Genomic DNA, 22,645 nt, shown 5'->3' with positions numbered 1-22,645 from the left:
CACTATAAAACGGGGAACATGACACTTCCCGCGCATTCCAGCAGAAGACAGCTCAGGGCACAGAGCTAGCAACAAGCCACTCAGACATCCACCATGTGCTGAGTGCAACTCCAAGATAGTGTTAGGAATAGGTCCACAGATTCAAGGGTTATGATCGAACCACAATAACCAGTTTACCATTGTAAATATATGTTAGTAATAAAACTGAGTTGTACCATCCGCAACCGTGTTGGTTCGTCTGTGTAGCAGAGTACCCAACACAACAGTTATCAGTTAGATTGATAGAGTGTCAACTCACAGCAGACTATATACAGCAATCAGCAAGTTCAATAAAACAGTGTTGGACCATCTCCTGTGTCAGAAGCCTGTGTCTAGTTTCACAGCATCCAGTTGCAGTCAACGTTGAACCAACTTACTTAACACATCATGGTACCAGAGTGCTATTAATCCTAACGAACCTACCTCGAGGGCATCTACAACGACCAGCAAGCAGCCATCCAGCGGTATGGAAAGGATCCAGCCTCCTTCGCAACTCTGGATCTCTGGCAACCTCGGCGCCAACTGGAAAGTCTTCAAACAAAAGTTCCTCCTGTACATCAAGGCCTCCGACCTCGAGGCAGCATTGGATGCCAGAAAGATCACGCTGTTCCTGTCGACTGCAGGGTATCACGCCATCCACACCTATAACTCGCTTACGTTTGCCGATGGCGAAGACAAGACAAAGTTCAAGACAGTTCTGCTGAAATTCGACAGCTGCTGCGACATTGAGGTGAATGAGAGCTTTGAACGGTACATCTTCCAACAGAGGCTTCAGGGTAAGGATGAACCTTTTCAGTCCTTCTTGACCCATCTCCACATCCTAGCGCAGTCATGTAATTATGACTCGATGACTGATTCCATGATCCGGGATCAGATCATTTTCGGGGTCCAGCTCCTCAAAATCAAACAGTTGACACTCTCCGTCGCCATCGAAACGTGCGTTGTCCATGAGCATGCCAGAAATCACTACTCCCGCATCAGGGCGGCAGAAACTGCAAAACTGGCCTCCCACGAGTACAACAAGGCATGCAGGATTCTGATCCAGGCAGCCCAACGGACCCCGATGCTGACTGCCTCGAGTCTCCATATTGGGCATCATCACCACATGCGAGTTGGTCTCTACCGTGCCTGCCAACCGCCTTTCGATCCTCAGTGTGGATCCTGACGACGAGTGGTGTGCCGTCATCACGGTCAACCAGTCTCGCATCCGATTTAAATTGGACACTGGCGCCTCTGCGAACCTCATATCACAGTCGGACCTCGACAGCATCCGACACCAACCTAGCATTCTTTCACGAGCCTGCCAGCTCCTTGACTACAATGGTAATGCCATAGCTGCCAGTGGGTCGTGTCAGCTAGGTGTCTCTTACAAGGCAATCAAGGCTACGTTGAGATTCAAGATCATCCGGCCTGACAAGGCATCCCTGCTCGGTGCTCGCGCATGCAAACTCCTAAATCTGGTACAGCGAGTTCATGCTATGTCCTCGACACCGGCGACGGCCTCGCCCAATGCGAATCTCCAGGCTGAGATAGACGACATTCTCACACAATACCACAGTGTGTTTGATGGGATGGGCACGCTCCCATATCGCTACAAGATATTGCTCAAGCCGAATGCCACCCCAGTCATCCATGCACCACGCCGGGTGCTGGCTCCTCTCACGGATCGTCTGAAAACGTAGCTACGAGGGCTCCAAGACCAGGGCATCATCTCAAAGGTCACGGAACCCACAGACTGGGTCAGCCCCATAGTCTGCGTCAAGAAACCCTCTGGCGAACTCCGCATTTGCATTGATCCCAAAGACCTGAATTGCAGCATCATGCGAGAGCATTACCCAATCCCGAAGCGTGAAGAATTGACCTGTGAGATGGCTCACGCCAAATTCTTTACCAAGCTGGACGCCTCCCATTTCTTCTGGCAAATTCGGCTGGACGAGTCCAGTCGGACGCTGTGCACTTTTAACACTCCGTCGGGCAGGTATTGCTACAACCGCATGTCTTTTGGTATCATATCAGCTTCCGAAGTATTTCATCGCATAATGGAGCAAATGATGGAGGGCATCGAGGGGGTGTGAGTCTATGTGGACGACATGATCATCTGGTCCACGACGCCCGAGGATCACATTGCTCGCCTCAAACAGGTTTTCCAGAGGATTCATGAAAATGGCCTCCAGCTCAACAGGGCCAAATGCTCGTTTGGGCGGTCCGCTATCAAGTTTTTAGGTGACCACATTTCACAGCAAGGTGTGCAATCTGACGCCGACACGGTGCTGGCAATCAATGCCATGACGACACAAGAGGACAAAAAGGCGGTCCTCCGCTTCCTCGGGATGGTCAATTTTCTCAGAAAATTCATTCCCAACATGGCATCCCACACCACGGCCCTTCAGCATCTCGTTAACAAGTCGACAGTGTTCCAGTGGCTTCCCACACATCAAGCGGAGTGGCTTGAGCTGAAGGCGAAGTTCACCACAGCCCCAGTACTGCCGTTCTTTGACCCAACCGAGGATACCAAGATATCCACAGACGCAAGCCAGGACAGCATTGGGGCGGTGCTCCTCCAGCGAGACGATTCCTCGTCCTGGGCTCCAGTGGCATATGCCTCCAGGGCCAATATCGACCGAACAACGGTCTGCCCAGATCAAAAAGGAGTGTCTGGGTCTCCTGACAGGAATAGTCAAGTTTCATGACTACGTATACGGGCTGCCGAAGTTCACGGTGGAAACAGACCACAGGCCTTTAGTCCACATAATCCAGAAGGATTTAAATGATATGACACCTCGGCTGCAGCGAATTCTTCTTCATCTCCGCCGATATGACTTCAAACTCGTCTACACACCGGGCAAGGAGCTGATCATCGCGGATGCCCTATCCCGATCCATCGCCATGCTGTGTGAACCGGGCGACTTCATTTGCCACATTGAGGCACAGGTGCAGTTGTATGCCAGCAACCTCCCAGCCACTGATGAATGAGTTGTCCAGATATGCGGAGAAACTGCCAAAGATCCTCTACTGCAGCGCGTGATGCAACACTTTGCCCTCTGCTGGCAAAAGGGGCAGTGCCCCCAGTTCTCCAACGTTAAGGACGAGTTAACGGTTGTCGAGGGATTTCCTTCTTAAACTAGATAGAATCGTCATTCCCCAAAGCATGCAAGCCATGGTGCTCAGACAGATCCATGAGGGTCACCTTGGTGTCGAAAAATGTTGACGCAGAGCTCGGCAGGCGGTCCTCAACTGCACAACATTCCAGAAGTTTCAACCAGCTCAGCCCAAGGAAACACTGCAACAGCACGAGATCATGACTTCTCTGTGGTCCAAGGTGGGGATAGACCTCTTTCACGCAAATGGGCGTGAGTATGTGCTCTTGGTCGACTACTTCTCCAGCTACCCGGAAGTGGTGAAACTGTCGGACCTCACGTCCAAGTCAGTGATTAAAGCCTGCAAAGAGACGTTTGCCAGGCACGGCATACCACTCACAGTAATGAGTGACAATGGCCCATGTTTCTACAGCCAAGAGTGGTCCAACTTTGCACGATCCTACCACTTCAGTCACATCACACCCAGTCCCCATTACCTGCAATCAAACGGGAAGGCCGAAACAGGGGTCCATATTGTCAAGCGGTTGCTGAGCACGTCTGCAGACTCAGCCTCGGACTTCAACTTGGCGCTGTTGGCATACAGGGCAACCCCTCTGTCGACTGGTTTGTCTCCGGCGCAGCTGCTCATGAACCGCAACCTGAGGACGACTGTTCCAGCCATCCATGTTTCAGACCTTGACCGCCTCACGGTGCTGCAGAAGGTGCAGCGATCCAGAGACAAGCAGAAGATCACGTATGATGCTCATGCCAAGGATCTACCTGCGCTGGCTCCAGACGATGTTGTTCGCGTCCAGTTGCCTGAGGGAGGTTGGTCAGCCCCAGCTATTGTCATCAGGCAGGCTGCCCCCAGATCCTTTGTTGTCCAAATGGCCGATGGCTCCATTCTGTGGCGCAACAGGAGGGCGCTACGAACAATTCCCTGCCTACCGCCTGGCCGCACTTCTCCGCATGTCATCATGCCTCCTCCGGGCATCTCGCACCACGAGGCCACCGATCTGGCAGCGATCCCGCCTCTCCATGAGGCCACCGACATGGCAGCAATAACGCCTGTCCAAGTGCCGGCGTCCCCCTTCCACCTCTGAGGCGATCAACAAGAATTTTTCGCCCGCCACAAAGACTGAATCTATAGACTCAAATCTTGTAAATTTTGTTCAGTTTGCTCTGTATCTGCACGATCAACACCTCCGCATGTACATATGTTCATTCACTCACCACTTATATATAATCATGCATGTATATATATCGCCACGTTCCAAAATTTACTTCAAAAAGGGGAGATGTCATAATATCCACTCATGTATATAATGAGATGCAGACAGGCAGTGATTGACCCACAGGATAACCAATGAACACACACGACACATAACAACCAATCACCAGACAGGACACCACCACTATAAAGCACACAGGGCATTAAGACTCACCCTCTCTCTACAGGACACAGCTACTTAGATAGTAAGCCAGTGAGCACTATCACCATGAGGTAGAGAGTTAGTCTGGTCAAGTCAGTAGGAGGTTATCAGCTAGATTGATAGAGTGTCAACTCACAGCAGACTATGTACAGCAATCAGGAAGTTCAATAAAACAGTGTTGGACCATCTCCTGTGTCAGAAGCCTGTTTCTAGTTTCACTGCATCCAGTTGTAGTCAACGTTGAACCAACTTACTTAACACATCAGTGGAGCTTCTCATCTCTGTGGCGTGCACCAACCTCCGCATTGGTGACCGCTCTGTCCTCGGTCACCCCCCTAAAATCCAGGGCCCATTCCTCAAAGGTCAGGAGGATTTTTATGCCCTGCACCCCTTCGCTAGTCTTGGCCCTCTCCCGAACATTGTGGGAAAGCTTTTCTTGCAGAGTCACAGAGAGGGCATCGTTAGTCACACATGCGGTTCACATTGGTTCGGGGTGGTGTGACGGGAGAGTTGGGGTGAAGGGAGGGGTGGGTGGAGGGAGGGGGCTAGGGATGGGGAGTGAAGGGGGGTGAAGGGTGTTGCTCTCTTTATTTGGTTCTAAATATGGCGGTCAATATGGTCACCTTCCTTAATCCTAATTACGTTTGCTTTAGAGTCGCCAGGTATCTTTCGATACCGCCACAAGGTTCAAACCCGAATACTGATCAAAGAGCCGATACACCAGTTAGTTAGTTCAAAGTCAATACTATTTTTTTACATACACAGCAATATCTACTCATGCACGAAATACTACAGACTAAACTATCTCTAATGCTAAAGCCTATACTTAGCTTCGGGTGCCCACTCAGACAAAGGAACAATGGCCGTTGTTCGGATCTGATGTTGCTGGGGTCGAAGTGGTACAAGAGAACAGCTAAGTTCGTCCGTCTGGTAGCGAGCGTTGATCTTGGACTTACTTGTTTCTGGTATAGCTGGTGGAAGGGTCTATCCGCTTTGAGAGCCGATTCCAAGAGAACGATTCTCTCTCGGGGCCTTCTTCTTATACCCGAAGGGGCTTTGTGCGCTTTTGGGCGGGCCTTGAACTTGGCCCCAATCAATTGGGCCATATCTTGATCACTCGTATTGATCTTGACCAATAAAGGGGTGGGTGCCCTGATGGCTGGGCGTGTCCTAGGTGGCCGTTGGCCTGGCTTTGTTTGTGCTTTCGGTTTGGGGAACTGGTGCCGCGAGATCTGGAGCCATATCTGTTACTTGAGTATCTCCCCTTTGTTCTCAGTGATGGACCATCAATATGCTAATAGACCTACAGTTTCAGTCTCGCCTGGGAGCTGCGGTCCCAATACACGTACAAGCTCTGTGCTTGCTTGTTTTCTTAGCATTGTCTATAGTTCCCTGCAATCTTTGCAAACATCCATTTTGTATTCCAGAAGTGGAGATCCCAGATGGCTACACACCCTCCTTGTGATCCTCAACGCGAAGCGTGATGGATCAAATTACCGCGTCTTCTTCGTTCTCCTCCCAAGTCGGGCACCCATAAGCACTGACAGGCTCTACACTGCTCTGTCCTATGAATTGAAACTTTTACCTAAATTATTTTATGTACATACATCATTATAAAATTCTCCCGGGCGCTATGACATCCAGACATGCATTACAAAATAAAAAAACTGGAGCCTCTAACTGTTCTTAACTAAACTATCCTCAATCAATCAAAATAATTTACAACATTTTAAACTGTACAATAGCAGCAACACAGGTCTCTCTGGATTGGCAGTCAAGCACAGAGTTTTACATTTCTTTATTAGAGCGAAACAAACACACACAAAAAAACGGATGTACTTTAATTCACTTAAAGGGGTTGGGGGGTTTGTTGAAGTCCGAAAATAGGGGGTCTGATGGTGTATACCGGGGTGCAGGAGGCTTTCCATTGCTATTTCCTGAGTCTAAGGGTTTGAACGACACTGCAGAGTATCGCAATTACTAGCCGTGTTTCCACAACGTAGGACAGGTAATACCAAGTTATGAACTTGTCACACCAGGTCGGTGTATCGGTAACTATCTCGGGGTACAGTGTGTGGACGGGGTGGGAAACATTCACGGCCTGTGTGGTAGGGGTCAGGGGGTAGCATTTGCGTGCAACTGGAGGGATCCCACTAAGATCCAACTGTAGAGCATGATGGTTGTCTTCATCTTTTCTCCTTTCTTTCTTCCTCTTGAGGCTTCTGTGGTTCCGAAGTTCTATGGACACAAGCATAATATCTGTTATTATCCTGCTTAAGATCTTGTATGTCTGTCTGTCCTCTTATTGCCAATTACCCGTTAGAATTGGCCACCATCTGTGACTCCCTCATTTTTTTATTTTAAACCAAATATTTGGGACAAGACATCTGAGAAAAATACTGACACAGTGCGAGCCGTCTCGCAGCCTGTGCGATCTACCATCCCAGTGTTTGAGGATGTAAATAGCATTTGGAAGCAACCTAAGGGTCGCCATGAACAAACAAAAGAGTTTCGAACTAAAAGTGCCAAAATGGGGTGCGTATGGGCCGAGGCGGGTAAGAATGGGTGGAATCCCCGGGTAGGACGGTGACCAGTGCCGTATGTGCTCTACCCGAGCGACCGGCAAGAACGGTAAGAATTTGTGGTCGTGGGGGCTGCCTCTTATGATTACCTTTGAATCTGAAGAGTAGCTATGATTGGTTGTCTGCCGACAAACTTGTTCCATTAACTGCCAGTGGGCGTTAAAAGAGTGGTGGCATGGGGCCATGAAAACTTTAAGTGGATCAACAACATTTAACATTCACAATAACAAACAAACATACATTACAAATATGGTGCAGGTTCCATCAGAAAGGACACTGTAACTCGCCATCGGTTCTTTTTTACCATCATGTGGACACCTCATTGCTCAATAGCGAACAAAGTCGCAAAGGGATTCATTTGGTGGGAGTCAGACTCTATGTCATCATCTTCTCCCGGCTGCCATACTCTTGACTGGAGTAGGTTGCTAAAGCTGCGTGGGGCGAATTGGGGTCCATCTCATCATTCCGGATGAGTCTGAACGAATTGTCTCGGTGCCAGAATTTTGTATTGAGGTTGGAGCTGCTAGGGGTTAATCCATAATCGTCGGGTGGTGGGTCTGGATCAAAAGCTTTAATGTACGTTATCTCGAAGGGGTCGCTGGAATCATGTTCGGAATCGCTGGGAGTGGGGCCTGGTGCAGGGGTGTAATCGTAGTGTGGTGTGCTGGGGCTGTCGCTATCACTATCGCTGTCGCTGCTGGTTGAAGGGAGGGAGAGGTGGAGTCGTGCCTCTGGGGGTGGAGTTGTAGTCGCGTCTGAAGATGGGCTGGAAAGGTTGGGGAAGGGTAGGAATACGTCGTTCGTGGGTGGGGCGTGCTCATCTGCTGCTGCAAGCGAGATGTGGTGTGAATGGTTGTTCTGCGAGCCATAAGCCTTAAGCTGGTTTATGTGGAACCACGTAGACTTGCCATTCGGATAGGTGATCTTATACACAAAGGGGCTGACTTTATCAGAGATGGAGTACGATCCAGAAAATTTAGGTGAAAGGAATGAACTGGGGTTGTATAGGGATAGCATAACTTGCTGCCCTACTACAAACTCGGTGGCGTGTACTGTTTTATCAAAGCAAACTTTGCTTTGCTTCTTGCGGGTCCCAAGTCTGACGGCTGCTGCAAGCTGGGCTGCTTTCACATTTTCTAAAATCTGTTGTACTGCTTTCTCATGCGTGAGGGCGGTGATTGCGGGGCTGGCCAAATCCAGTCCAATAAGTATTTTGTCCCTTTCATGGGGCGTCCGGTCATGAGGGTGTGGGGGGTGTATCCTGTGGACGTGGATACTGTGTTTCGAATGAACATTATTGCAAATGGGAGAACTGTGTCCCAGGTGCTGTTGTGTTGTTGCACCATTTTTCTGGGGGTCGCTTTTAAAGTTCTGTTCATCCTTTCTACTATGCCGCTTGATTGGGGGTGGTATGCAATATGGAATGTTTGTTTTATGCCAAAAATTGTAAGTACGTTCTTCATCACTCGTCCTGTAAAATGGGAGCCTTGATCGGACTCTATGCTGCGTGGGAGTCCCCATATTGTTAAGAAATGCTGAGTGAGGATTTTAGCTGTCGTTTTGGCAGTGTTTGTTCTGGATGGAAACGCTCCCACCCATTTTGTGAAGGTGTCAATGACCACCAACACATACTTAAAGCCATTCCTGCAGGGGGGAGGGGTCCTGTATAGTTGATTTGCAAGTTCGTCCAGGGGCCATTAACGGGGCGGGTGTGACTTAGCTGAGCTTTTCCTGCATATCTGTCCAGATTGTTCTGGGCACAGATTAAGCAATTCACGATGTAATGTGTAACATTGGCTTTTAAATCAGGCCACCAGCAGAGAGGTCTGAGGTGGCTGAGGGTGGGTTCAATGCCCTGGTGTCCATGGTTGTCATGGAACTGACAAATAATTTGATTCCGGTCCTGGCTGGGGACTACATAAATGCCGTCTTTTAAAATCACACCGTCATGTGTGGTTAACGCGTGTTTAAACTTATCATAAGGGACTGGGAAGTTGCCTTTCAAAACTTCCCTTGAAATGTATCCACAAGCGTCCTGCAAACGCTGTGGGGTGCTCTGTCGTCTTCTGCCTACCCTTCTTTCGGCCTTCTACGGGGTCTCCTTTGTTATAGTCGCTCGTATCTAGGATCGCTGTGTGCATTTCTTGGAGTGTGCATCCTCATACATTTTGTGGGTCGGGGACGGCTGCCACGACTGAAGGGTCGAGGCTTAAAACTGTGAGCTTTACTTGCTCCTTTTCATCCAGGACGTACATGGTCGCCTGCTGTTTTACTCTAGCAAAGAACTGGTGGGGGTCCAATGTGGGGACGAACGGTGTAATCTTGTCACAGCGTCCCGTAATTGGGTGACGGTTAACGGGGTGGTGTACAGGAAATCTGGGTTTCCTTCCGCTGTTGCCCTGCACTGTGTGGTTACATGGTTCATAGGGGTGTGTTCTGCCTGTGCAGTCGGGGGTTGTGGCGCTTTTCTCTTTTGGGGCTTTTCCTGTGTACATGTGCCATGTACATATCTGTCGGCAGTCTCGTTTAACTCCTGCCAATCGGGCCATTTTCTTGGTCTAACAGGGGTCCAAACATGCTCTGATACCCATTCTGAACAGAAAGCAGAGATTGCTTCTGCAATTTGCTTCCGGCACTTTGCGTGATCTACCGAGCTCTGCCTTTGTTCCGTTGTGGAAGTGTGGAGCGCTCGTAGGGCTGCCTTTAAGTCGTTGCACTGTTTCTGCAACTGCTCAACCTGTTGTTCTGTTTCCTGTCTTACCAAGACCGCGCGTTGCGTGACTTGGTAGGCTTTGTCATATTGGGACTGAAAGCTGCTCAAATGGGCGTGACAAGATTGGTGTGCCTGCTTGGCATCAGCCACCTCCTTGTCCCTTGCTGCTAACTGCTCTCTCAGTTCCTTGTTCTCTCTCTCATATCCATTCACATCTCCTTCAGTACCCATGTCTCTCTCCTCAATCTCTCTACGGAGCGTCCTAACGACTTCCTCTGTGCCTCGCAATTGTGCCAAGCAGGACACGATTGCCATTGGCCTGCGAGCTTTCCCTAAGCTCTTCTTATGGATCTCTGTCAGGTTCTCCCACCAAGTATGCCCTATACTTCCGGGACCTGTTTCATCATTGGCGCAGAATTCACTCCATCCTTTCCCTTTGAGATATTTTCTGATCCCCTCTTCCCATACGGGACACTGTCCTACTCTACTGGTCGCTGTGACCTCGAATTCTTGGGGGTTCATAAGGCGTTCCATTGCCTTCATTGCCATTTTTCTCACTATCTCTGTGGTCTCTACCGAATTTGGATCAGGGGGTGATAAAGTGGTGATGTAAACACGGGTAACACTCACACTAATTTCCGGCCTACTAAACTCCCGACAGTTTTACGCAACAAAATCTCTCAGGTTTACCTTATATCCCTGTTAGTACGCATGCAAATAACTCACTTCCGAATCTTGGAGGTTTGATCAGTATTGTTCTTACACTTGTAGTTTTTCTGTTTCCAATTGGATTCCAATTCAAATTTGGGTTCTCTTGGAGTGACTAGGCCACTTCTAGGTCGAGTCCCGGCGGAGTGGCCAGTAAATATTGCTCTCTTTATTTGGTTCTAAATATGGCGGTCAATATGGTCGCCTTCCTTAATCCTAATTATGTTTGCTTTAGAGTCGCCAGGTATCTTTCGATACCGCCACAAGGTTCAAACCCGAATACTGACCAAAGAGCCGATACACCAGTTAGTTAGTTCAAAGTCAATACTATTTATTTACATACACAGCAATATCTACTCATGCACGAAATACTACAGACTAAACTATCTCTAATTCTAAAGCCTATACTTAGCTTCGGGTGCCCACTCAGTCAGAGGCACAATGGCCGTTGTTTTGATCTGAGGCTGCTGGGGTCGAAATGGTACAAGAGAACAGCTAAGGTCATCCATCTGGTAGCGAATGTTGACCTTGGACTTACTTGCTTCTGGCGTAGCTGGTGGAGGGGTCTCTCCGCTTTGAGAGCTGATTCCAAGAGAGCGATTTTCTCTCGGGGCCTTCTTCTTATACCCGGAGGGGCTTCTCGTGCTTTTGGGCAGGCCTTGAACTTGACCCCAATCAATTGGGCCATTTCTTGTTCACTCGTATTGACCTTGACCAATAAAGGGGTGGGTGCCCTGATGGCTGGGCATGTCCTAGGTGGCCTGGCTTTGTTTGTGCTTTCGGTTTGGGGAACTGGCGCCGCGAGGTCTGGAGCCAGATCGGCTACTTGAACATCTCCCCTTTGTTCCCGGAGAGGGGCCATCAATATGCTAATAGACCTACAGTTTCAGCCTCGTCTGGGAGCTGCGGTCCCAATACACGTGCAGGCTCTGTGCTTGCTTGTTTTTTTAGCATTGTCTATAGTTCCCTGCAATCTTTGCAAACATCCATTTTGTATTCTGGAAGTGGCCATCCCAGATGGCTACAAGGGTCGGTTGGGGTGGGGGTGAATGGAGGTTTGGGAGAGCTGGTCGTGTTGGAGATGGGTGGTTTTGGGGGGGGGGGCGTTGTCTCCAAATCTTAGGGCTGGTCGTCTCGGCGCCAAGGCTGTAAACTGAGTGGGCTTGGCTGTGCAAGTGCCACTTAAGTGCTGCTCAACCTTGTAAGCAGGGGGGGCCTGGCGAGCGTGGTCCGGTGAATTGGCTGGCATGCTTTCATTTGTGGCGTGAAGCCCCTGGGGTCTTGTTCAAGTGGACCAATTAACGTTGAATTGCGTTGCCGGGTCGAGCGCCGGGAAGCTTGCGCCAGTTCCCGCTCACTACCACGCTTAGAATTCTTTCCGGAGTATCGCATCCAAGGTCTCCCCACTCCACTGTTCACCACTGTTCACCACCAGCTTTCCTCCCTGCTAGGGCTTAACTGGGTCGCTGCTTAATTTTGGGTTGTCACTAGCTAGAAAATGATTCCGTGTCATCTATTTTCAATGGACAGGCTGCTAGTGGCAACAGAAAAGGTACCAGCTTGTCTTTGGACAGAATACAATAGACACATAGAAAGCTTACAGCACAGAAAGACGCCACTTGGTCCATCAAGTCTGTGCCAGCCGAAAATGAACCACCCAACCAATCCCCTTTTCCAGCGTTTGGTCCGTGGCATATCCAGACACCTAAACGAGTTGCGGGTTTCTGCCTCTACTACCCTTTCAGGCACTGAGTTCGAGACCCCCACAACTGTTTTGGTGAAAAATATATTCCTTGTCTCCCCACTAATCCTTCTACAAATCAGTAAATAGGCCCTTCCCATCACCTGATCTAGGGCCCTCACAGGTTTCTACATCTTCATCAAATCTACTCTCAGACTTCTGTGTTCCATAGAGAACAATCCCAGCCTATGCAATCTTTCCTCATAGCTGCAATTTTCCCACCCTGGCAACATCCTCGTAAGTCTATCCTATACATTCTCTAATGGAATTGCATCCTTTCTGTAATGAAGTGACCAGAACTGCACACAGTATTCAAGTTATGCCCTAACTAAACTTTCACATAGTTCCAGCATAACCTCCCTGTTAAGTTCATTGCCTCAGTTAATAAATGGAAGGATTTAAATACTATCCTAACCACCTTATCAACCTATCCTGCTACCTTCAGGGATCTGTGGACAGTCACTCTAAAGCCCTTCACCTCCTCTACACCTCTCCGTAGCATCCATTGTCTTGTATCGGCCTCCCCAAATGCATCACTTTTTTGAGCTGAATTCAATTTGCCACTTTTCTGCCCACCTGACCAGTCCATTGATACCTCCTTGCAGTCCACTGCAATCCTCTTTGTTATCAACTACGCGGCCAAATTTTTTTGCCCTGCCTCCAAAGTTCTTGTTCATTCCCCCTACATTTTACGTCCAAATCATTAATATATTCCACAAAAATCATGGGACTAGTACTGAGCCCTGCAGAACCCCTTTGCAAACAGCCTTCAAATCACAAAAACATCCATCAAAAATTACCCTTTCTTTCCTGCCACTGAGCCAATTTTGTATCCAGCTTGCGACATTCCCCTGGATAATATTAGATGCCTGAGTTCCAGATTCAGGCTGGATTTGGTTCCCCCCGCGAGGCACACATTTTGTGCACGTTGCCTGTTTCGGGATCAAAGACAGGCCCCAAATGCCAATCCGCAACGCATCTCATTTTAAACATGACACTGGGCTCCGTCTCTGCTGACGTTTTGCACATCTGGTTCTGTCACACTGCACAACCCAAATTACCCCTCAGCATTTGTAAACCACCATGGGAGATCCTTTATATATAGGTAAATTCTTTGGGAAAATTGAACTGTTATCTCTTGTCTAAAATTATTCTCTATAATATTGTGAGACAAGTTTTGTGTTTTTAACAATGCTGAGTATTTGCAAACCTCGTGCACTTGAACATATTTGACTTGAATCTACTCTGAAAGCCTGATTAATTTGTGAATATTGTTCAATCAATTCTTGCAGGACAAAATTGTGAATGGTGTAAAGGCTATTTTTACCGAGAAGTAGGTATCAGCCTCTCAGCAACTGATGTGTGCAAACCTTGTGATTGCTTACAATCTGGAGTCATAAATGGGAGCCTCCTGTGTGATCAGGTGGGTAATTTTAATAAGAACAAGTATGCTTTAAAGAATTCATTTGAATGGCAGCACAAGTGAGTTAAGCAGGGAATAGAATTTTGTGCTTAATCAAGATTGCTTAAGTAACTGTTCTCTGCAGGATTATCTCTAGCTCGATGAGACTGTTGTGACAAATTACGTTGTAATGGGTTCTGTTTCACTGTTTAATTTTATACTGAGAATATTTTTATGTCAACAAAGTGATGATAGCTAATAATCATTAATATTTGTGACTGCCTAAATCATTTAAGTTATATGGAAGCTGAACATAGCTTTTGCACAATTCTATTTTTTGCAAATATTTTGCTCATTGTATTTCTTCATTATTTGTGGAGAGACATAAATTGTCTTAATCTGAGTAATTTTGGAATATTTGGTTGCACAAGATGATCCATTCTGCTGTTCTAGATTATTTTACTCTATGAAACTTCGTCATTTTGTAACTGTGTAATAATCAAAAGTTCTTTGGCCTGAATTGTCCGACCGTTCTCACGAGTGGGATCTTTTGGCATACAACGGGGTAACCCGTTGATAGTTGTGGGTTGACCAATGGTGGGCCTCTTCCGCAGCCGCGAAACACGCCATGGAGGTCGTGGAAAATCTTGCCCTTTATTTTTATTCATCCAATACATTTTTGGTGGTGATTTCCAACTCGTGGTGTGTACCTTCAATAGGATGCTGCTAAAATTATCAAGTTTTTACAGCGAATGCATTCTGTAACTTCATTTATACAATCAAATGACTTGTTGAGGTAACAGGGTTACGTTTCTTCTGCTTTGCATTGGAGAAAGGAAATTGGGACTGTGAACACGTGGGGCGTCATTCTCCGACCCCCCGCCGGGTCGGAGAATGGCCGTTGGCCGCCGTGAATCCCGCCCCCGCCCACGCCGATGTCTCCGGTACCGGAGATTGGGCGGGGGCGGGAATCGGGCCGCGCCGGTTGGCGGGACCCCCCGCTCAATTCTCCGGCCCGGATGGGCCGAAGTCCCGCCCAGAAATTGCCTGTCCCGCCGGCGTAACTCAAAGCTGGTATTTACCAGCGGGACCAGGCGGCGTGGGTGGGCTCCGGGGTCCTGGGGGGGGGGCGCAGGGCGATCTGACCCCGGGGGGTGCCCCCACGGTGGCCTGGCCCGTGATCGGGGCCCACCGATCCGCGGGCAGGCCTGTGCCGTGGGGGCACTCTTTCCCTTCCGCCTCCGCCACGGCCTCCACCATGGCGGAGGCGGAAGAGACTCTCCCCACTGCGCATGCGCAGGAAACTGTCGGCGGCCGCTGACGCTCTCGCGCATGCGCCACATTTCCGCGCCAGCTGGTGGGGCACCAAACGCCATTTCCGCCAGCTGGCGGGGCAACAAACGCCATTTCCGCCAGCTGGCGGGGCAGAAATCCCTCCGGCGCCGGCCTAGCCCCTCAATGTTGGGGCTCGGCCCCCAAAGATGCGGAGCATTCCGCACCTTTGGGCCGGCGCGATGCCCGTCTGATTGGCGCCGTTTTTGCCGCCAGTCGGCGGACATCGCGCCGTTGGGGGAGAATTTTGCCTGTGATCCTTTGCCTGGATTTTCTGGGGCTTCACTTTTGGGCAGGTCTAACAACTCAGCCCAATTTAAAGTTTTATTGGAGTTTAGAGGGCCAAAATGGAGGACAGCCATGTTAATGAGTTAGGAGGATGCATTATTTTTTCCCACTTCAGTTTTCCCGCTTCAGTTTTCTGTTGGTCCAGAGGCAGGGCACTCACTCAGATGTGCTATCAAATGAATCCTTGTTCCCTTCATCGAGACTTAGTTGGAGGATCGGCAAGGGGCAAAAATCGAAGTTCAGCGAACCCAATGTGAATTTTGTTTGCTTTCAGGAACAGGGATCAGTGCTGCAGGCCTTGTAATAGATATTAGAGGGGCACTTCAAGCATAGACACCAATAGAACCAATCCACATGACCAGTTATCCCTGATGGAATGAAAAGGGAGAATGTAATAGGGTGGCACGGTGCCACAGTGCTTAGCACTGCTGCCTCACAGCGCCAGGGACCGGGTTCCATTCCGGCCTTGGGTGACTGTGGAGTTTGCACGTTCTCCTCGTGTCTCCCCGGGTTTCCTCTGGATGCTCTGGTTTCCTCCCACAGTCCAAAGATGTGCAGGTTATGTGGACTGGCTATGCTCCATTGCCCCTTTGTGTCCAAAAAAGATGTGTAGGTTAGGTTAAGGAGTGATTGGGATCGGGCAGGGGAATGAGCTTTTGTGGTGTATTTTTTCAGAGGCCTGGTGCAGACTTGATGGCCCAGTGCCTCCTTCTGCATTGTAGGGATTCTACAAAATCTGAAGCTGTTAATTTCAATGTTAATGCCAGATAGCTGCAGAGCACCCAGAAGAGAGTGCACATTGGGGGTGATTCTCTGGCCACGTGGCGCTCAGCACCAAGTTCACTATGTCAGGAGAATAGTGGGGGAGCCTCAAAACGAGATTTGCGCCGGGCGCCAAACAGTTTGCCATTCTCCCGGCCTGCTCCAGCTGGCATAATTAAGATCTCGCCCAAAAAGAGCGTGAAACAGATCACACCTCATGTGCATTCACTTTAATCCCATTACCGTGGGAGTCACTCCCCCGCTCCCCAAACCCCAAGCAGGAAGTCACATGAGCATCATTCAGTACTGCTCTACAAAAGTGGGAACCAGGCGCTATGGACTCCGAGCAGGAGAACAGGGCTGATTGGCCCTTTCCACTTATCTCCCTGAAGCTGGCCAGGTGCTGTGGAGGTTCCTTCAAGGGGTTGGGAGGCTGGAGGGGGCCAGGTCGGGGTCACGCATGGGCCCATTGGAGAGGCGGGGGGGGAATTGGGTATGTGAAGCATTGAAGCCTGCTTTATTTCTTGTGAACACTCAGAATAGGGCTAACCACAGTTGCAGCCTGTGTCCTACAAAACTCTCACAGGACTTATTTCTTGGAAGTTCATTTTACCCCCCTCCCCCTTGAATGTTCCCCTTTGTACTAGCCTGCCCATATGAGCTCCCTTGAAGTTTCAATAGGCTCTGTGGTTTCAATGTTGCAGTATGCCTCTCATCCCTTCGAACTTGGTTGTTTTCATTCCATTTCACAGCCCACTGATAGTGACAAGCCTCTATCTTGACAGCTGAAGGCGATCTCAAAGGAGGGGTGAGATGTCAGTTGTGAGAGAAATCTTTCCACACTGGATGGCTGATAGTCGCAGCCGACGCAGGCAGACATCGTCGACTGCATCAAGGCGAATGCAGGTTCGAGCCTCCACCACTGCACCAGGGGCCTGTCGCTCAGGCTCAAGACCTAGCCACCCATCAGGCTGAGGAGGAGCTCGAAGGGTCCACTGACGTTGATCTAGGGTGTAGAAGACTCGATTGTCCTTCAGATGGACACCACGTTCCACAAAAGACTGCGTCTCACCAGGAAGACAGTGCGGCACCTGTGCCACATCTTCTCGGACCTGGCACCCTGTGGAGGAGTAGGACACCTGCTCCCGGTGGCCGTGCAGGTCACGGCTGCCCTCAATTTCTATGCTACTGGGTCATTCCAGGGCTCGAGCAGGGACCTGTGTGGCATCTTGCAATCGTCAGCCCACAGGTGCATCCGGGAGGTCACGGATGCTCTGAATGTTCGGGCGTCAAACTACATCAACTTTGACTGAGACGAGGTCCACCAAGATGCCCGGGCTGCAGGATTCACCGCCATCATTTGGAACCCCCAGGTCCAGGGGGCCATTGATGGCATGCATATCACCCTGTGAGCACCATGGCATCAGGGAGTGCCCTTTATTAACAGGAAGGGGTTCCACTCTCTGAATGTACAGATCCTGTGTGACTCCCGCCTCATGTGTGCGTACGCTATCCTGGAAGAGTGCATGACAGTTATGTCATGATATTCAAACATACATCATAACACATACATAATGATAGACAGTCCAACAGACCAATTAGCACACATAACACGACAGCCAATCACAGACAAGAGCAGACACAGTATAAGACAAGAAACACGACACCTCCTGGCCAGTCCATCTGGAGACAGCACATGGTACCAGTGAGTGAATCGATACCTACCGGCAAATCTGCCATCCTGAGCCATGGACACCCGCAACAAACCGCAGCCGTTACAAGTCGCTGGGAACCTGGGCACAAATTGGAAGCTCTTCAAGCAGCGATTCGAACTGTTCGTGCAAGCCAATGAAAAACAGGGCGCCTCGGACGAACAAAGATTGCCATGCTCCTCACTACCGCAGGTCAGCACGCCATTGATGTATACAACTCCTTGGTGTTCGCGGAAGTCGAGAACAAATCTAAGTATGACACGGTCCTCCTCAAGCTCGACAAGCACTTCAACGTTGAGGTCAATGAAAGCTTTGAGAGGTATGTCTTTCAGCAGCGCCTGCAAGGTAAGGATGAGCTCTTTCAGTCCTTCCTGACGCACCTCCGCATACTCGCGCAGTCCTGCGGTTACGACACCACCTCAGAGTCCATGATCCGGGACCAAATCGTTTTTGGCGTTGCCTCCAGTGGCCTACGCCAGCAGCTTGAAGCCTGTGTCCTGCATGAAAATGCGACCAGCCGCTATGCCCAATTTCAGGCGACCGAATTGGCACGGAGGGGGTCCCACGCGATCGAATCGGCAAGCCAGGCCGCCCACGAGGCCGAACGCATCCAGGCAATCGAGTTTCTCCCGGCCCGCGGCCCGGACGAGGGCGGTCGTTTCGCGCGCTTTTTGAGGCCTCCCGCATTTGTGCGCGCCCAAACCTACGGCAACACTGAGGGACGTGCTGCGCAGGCGCGCCCGACGCAAGACCGAACTGCGCATGCGCAGTGGCGTAACGAACGCCATGGCGTCATGACGTGCGGCAACTGTGGAGCTGCACATTTAAAAGGGCAATGTCCTGCAAAAACCCGACAATGCCTACACTGTGGCAAGATGGGCCACTACGCTGCCTACTGTCGAGCGACTCAACCTGTTGATCTTCCACATCTCCGACAACCTCGCAGGAAGGTGCGGACCATTCAGCCTCCACATCACGACATCCAAACCGACGACACAGATGACCAAGACGCCTTCCGGGTTGCAGTCATTGATGCGAACCGGCTGAACACCATCAATCCGAGCGATGAATGGAGTGCCACCCTAACGGTCAACCGATCGCCGATCACTTTCCGCCTGGACACTGGCGCCTCCGCCAACCTCATAGCATGGTCAGCCTTCTATGCCATGAAGGTCAGACCACCATCCAGCCATCCCGGTGCAAGATGGTCGACTACAACGGGAACGTTATCCCGGCCATGTGATCCTGCCAGCTCCAGGTGACACACAAAACACACACGGCCACACTCTCGTTCAAGATAGTTGGCTCATCGAAGGACTCCCTGCTGGGCGCACAGGCATGTAAGGCTCTCCACCTTGTGCAACAAATTCTCTCTCTCTCTCTCCAGACGGCACGTCTGACTTCCCAGATGCAGAGTTCCAATCGCTCCTCGCCCACAACCAGGAGGCATTCGAAGGCATGGGAACACTGCCATACACCTACCGAATTCGCCTCAAACCGGACGCCATCCCGGTCGTTCACGCACCTCGCAGCGTTCCTGCGCCACTTAAAGATGGCCTCAAGCAGCAGCTGCAGGATCTCCAGGACCAAGGGGTCCTATCCAGGGTCACGGAGCCCACGCCATGGGTCAGCTCCATGGTGTGTGTCAAGAAGCCCTCTGGCGAGCTCCGCATCTGTATAGACCCCAAAGACTTCAATAATAATATTATGAGGGAACATTATCCCATACCCAAACGGGAGGAGATCACCAGTGAAATGACCCAGGCGAAGATATTCACGAAACTGGATGCTTCTAAAGGATTTTGGCAGATCCAACTGGACCCGTCCAGCCGAAAGCTATGTACCTTCAACACCCTTTTCGGCAGATTCTGCTACAACCGGATGCCATTTGGCATCATCTCGGCATCCGAGGTCTTCCATAGAATCATGGAGCAGATGATGGAAGGCATCGAAGGGGTGCGTGTATATGTGGACGATGTCATCATCTGGTCCACCACACGGCAGGAGCACATACATCGTCTCCAACGCGTTTTTGCCCGCATATGGGAAAACGGCCTGCTCCTCAACCGAGCCAAGTGCTCCTTTGGCCAGACCGAGTTGAAGTTCCTGGGGGACCATATCTCCCGGTCAGGGGTCCGCCCGGATGCAGACAAGGTGAGCGCCATCACAGCCATGCCGCAGCCGGCCGACAAGAAGGCTGCCCTACGCTTCCTTGGCATGGTCAACTTCCTAGGGAAGTTCATTCCCAACCTTGCCTCCCACACGACGACTCTGCGCCACCTCGTCAGAAAATCCACAGAGTTCCAGAGGCAACACCCACACCAGCTGGAATGGGTGGAGCTCAAACGCAAACTCACTACGGCACCAGTGTTGGCGTTTTTTGACACGTCTCGTGCCACCAAAATCTCAACTGATGCCAGCCAATCCGGCATTGGAGCAGTGCTCCTGCAGCGGGATGACACGGCATCATGGGCCACAGTAGCCTATGCATCGCAGGCCATGACCCCCACAGAGCAGCGCTACGCGCAAATCGAAAAAGAATGCCTGGGCTTGCCGGTTTAGACAAGTTCCACGATTACGTCTATGGTCTTCCACGGTTCACGGTCGAAACTGACCACCGCCCCCTGGTCAGCATAATAAACAAGGACCTGAATGAGATGACCCCTCACCTCCAGCGCATCCTACTTAAACTCAGGAGGTACGACTTCCAATTGGTCTACACTACAGGGAAGGACCTCATCGTGGCGGATGCCCTATCCAGAGCAGTGAGCACGCCGCCAGATGCGGAGGGGTTCGTATGTCAGGTCGAAGCACAGGTGGCTTTGACAGCGGCAAATCTGCCGGCTGACAACTCCAGTCTGGCCCGTATCCTCATTAGCAAGACACTCACACAGTCACCACGTGCTGAGTACCAAGTCAGATGTGTAAATAGTTAGTTGGAATAAAACTGCGTTGTACCAATCGCAACCGTGTTGGTTCGTCTGTACCTCAGAGCACCCAACACCTCAAGTTACATCCAGGGACATTCAGAGATCCCCGGGATGTTCGAGGACCACCCCAGGATGATGGGTTGGCTTGAGGGGGACAAGGGACTTTGATAGTCTTTGTAAGCCAACAGGCCAACTGCGGCCAGACACATCACACTGTGAAACATTGTGGCAGACGCCACCCAACGCAACATTTATGGATTTCTCATCAAATCCCCCCAGATCCTTATCACCAGATAGCCCAGGCATTGGAGTTCACCACCATTGCTGGGATGCCCCAGGTCCAGCGGGGTGATTGCCGGGACGCATGTCCACCTATGAGCGCCGCCCCATGAGGGGCTGGCCTTCACAAACCAAAAGGGGTTCCACTCGATGAACATGCAATTGTGACCACTAGCTGCACATCTGTGCCCAATACACAGGGCGCGTGCACAACGCCTTCATCCTGGCACCCCGTTGGATGGTACCAGACACTTTCGAACCGCACCCCTGGTTGAGGGGTGAGCTATTGGGCAACAAGGAGTTATCCGCTGTGGTCGTACCTATTTGGAGGCACCAGGGCAACCACTACAACGGTGCCCATGCTGCGAACAGGGGCACAATCAAGTGGTGCATCGGCATCCTGAAGATATGGCTCAGGTGCCTGGACCACACTGGAGAGGGCCTCCAGTATAGCGCTAGGACTGTCTTCCAAAGTGTAGTGGCCTGCTGCATCCTCCACAAAATTCCTCAGCAGCGGGGCAACATGCTGGAGGAGCAGGATGAACGCCAAGCCTCATCCATTGAGGAGTGTACGGAGGAGGGCCAGGATGGGCAACGCATGGGGCCTTGACAGTCACTGGAGGCCACACAACATGTGTGGCTGGGCCGCCGCGCACGGGACATTATCATCAGCACCAGGTTTACCGACGAGGGAGCCTGGCCTCTGGCAGCCAGACCGTCCCGTTCCACCCCCACACATCCTCCCCACTGTCCAATCACCCTGCAACCTCCCTGCACCAAGGCAGTTCAAAACGTTGGTGAACATGTATTGATTGTGCTATTTACAGTTATTGTGCTCTAGCCCCTATCGCTAAACTATGTTCTGCAACGTGCCAACTTAACTGGTGTTTACCGTTCTGGCCTTATGGCCCCTAACGCTCCGTCTAGATGGTTCCCCAGGTGGTACATCAGGGGTGGAGGCGGCCTGCTGTGGTTCCCGCCCTGTGACCTAGGTCCCCTTTGGCGGCCGTCCTCTAGTGTGACCAGGCCTGGAAGGTCCCGTTTGTCTTCCGGATTTCACAGGTGGCTCGTGCCACCCTGTTCTGCCTGCTGCCCATTCAATGTGCCAGGGATAGGTGAGGGGGATTCAGAGGCGCTGAGGAAGCCCAGCACCTATCCTGCGGGAGTCACTGGCATGGGCCCCATCACCTCCTCCTCCCTCGGGGTGTGTGATGGCCCCCAGGCTATTCCTTGGGACGCGAGTGCAGCCAGAACGAGCTCCGAGGCTCCGCCGTCACCTGCCACTGCTATTCCTGGAGGCCCACACTTGTATCGACCAGGATCGCCATGCTCGCGGCCATGGAGCACAGGGACTGCGCGCGGTCCGTCTGTAACTGTATCACATCGCTCAGGGACTATATCACTCAGTGACCGTGAAAGGTCCCTCTGTGTCTGATTCAGGTCAGCAAGCGCCAGGCCATCAATGCCTGCAGCAATGACCCATTGTGATTGGGCCAAGCTCTAGAGCGCCACTGCAATGTCCATGTGGCCCTGTTACACGGCTGCCTGTGATATGGCTGCCCTGTCTGTGCCTCGGCTACCACCTGCACAGAGTACCTTAGGCCCTGGACGCTGACCCATGGCTGATGCCGTCGCACCCAAGGCCTC

General features: G+C 50.9%; 1 protein-coding gene across 1 annotated transcript in view; it reads left to right on the top strand.

Annotated features, from left to right (window-relative positions):
• ush2a (Usher syndrome 2A (autosomal recessive, mild)) overlaps positions 1–22,645 on the top strand; it is a 1,730,413-nt gene that overhangs the window by 305,412 nt on the left and 1,402,356 nt on the right. Inside the window, exon 11 of the mRNA XM_072506478.1 lies at positions 13,586–13,716. Within this exon, the coding sequence (XP_072362579.1) occupies positions 13,586–13,716 (131 nt within the window). The remainder of the gene's footprint in view (positions 1–13,585; positions 13,717–22,645) is intronic.

This window comes from Scyliorhinus torazame, chromosome 1, assembly GCF_047496885.1.
Source record: "Scyliorhinus torazame isolate Kashiwa2021f chromosome 1, sScyTor2.1, whole genome shotgun sequence".
NCBI lineage: Eukaryota > Metazoa > Chordata > Chondrichthyes > Carcharhiniformes > Scyliorhinidae > Scyliorhinus > Scyliorhinus torazame.
This window is presented reverse-complemented; position numbering and strand designations above follow the sequence as displayed.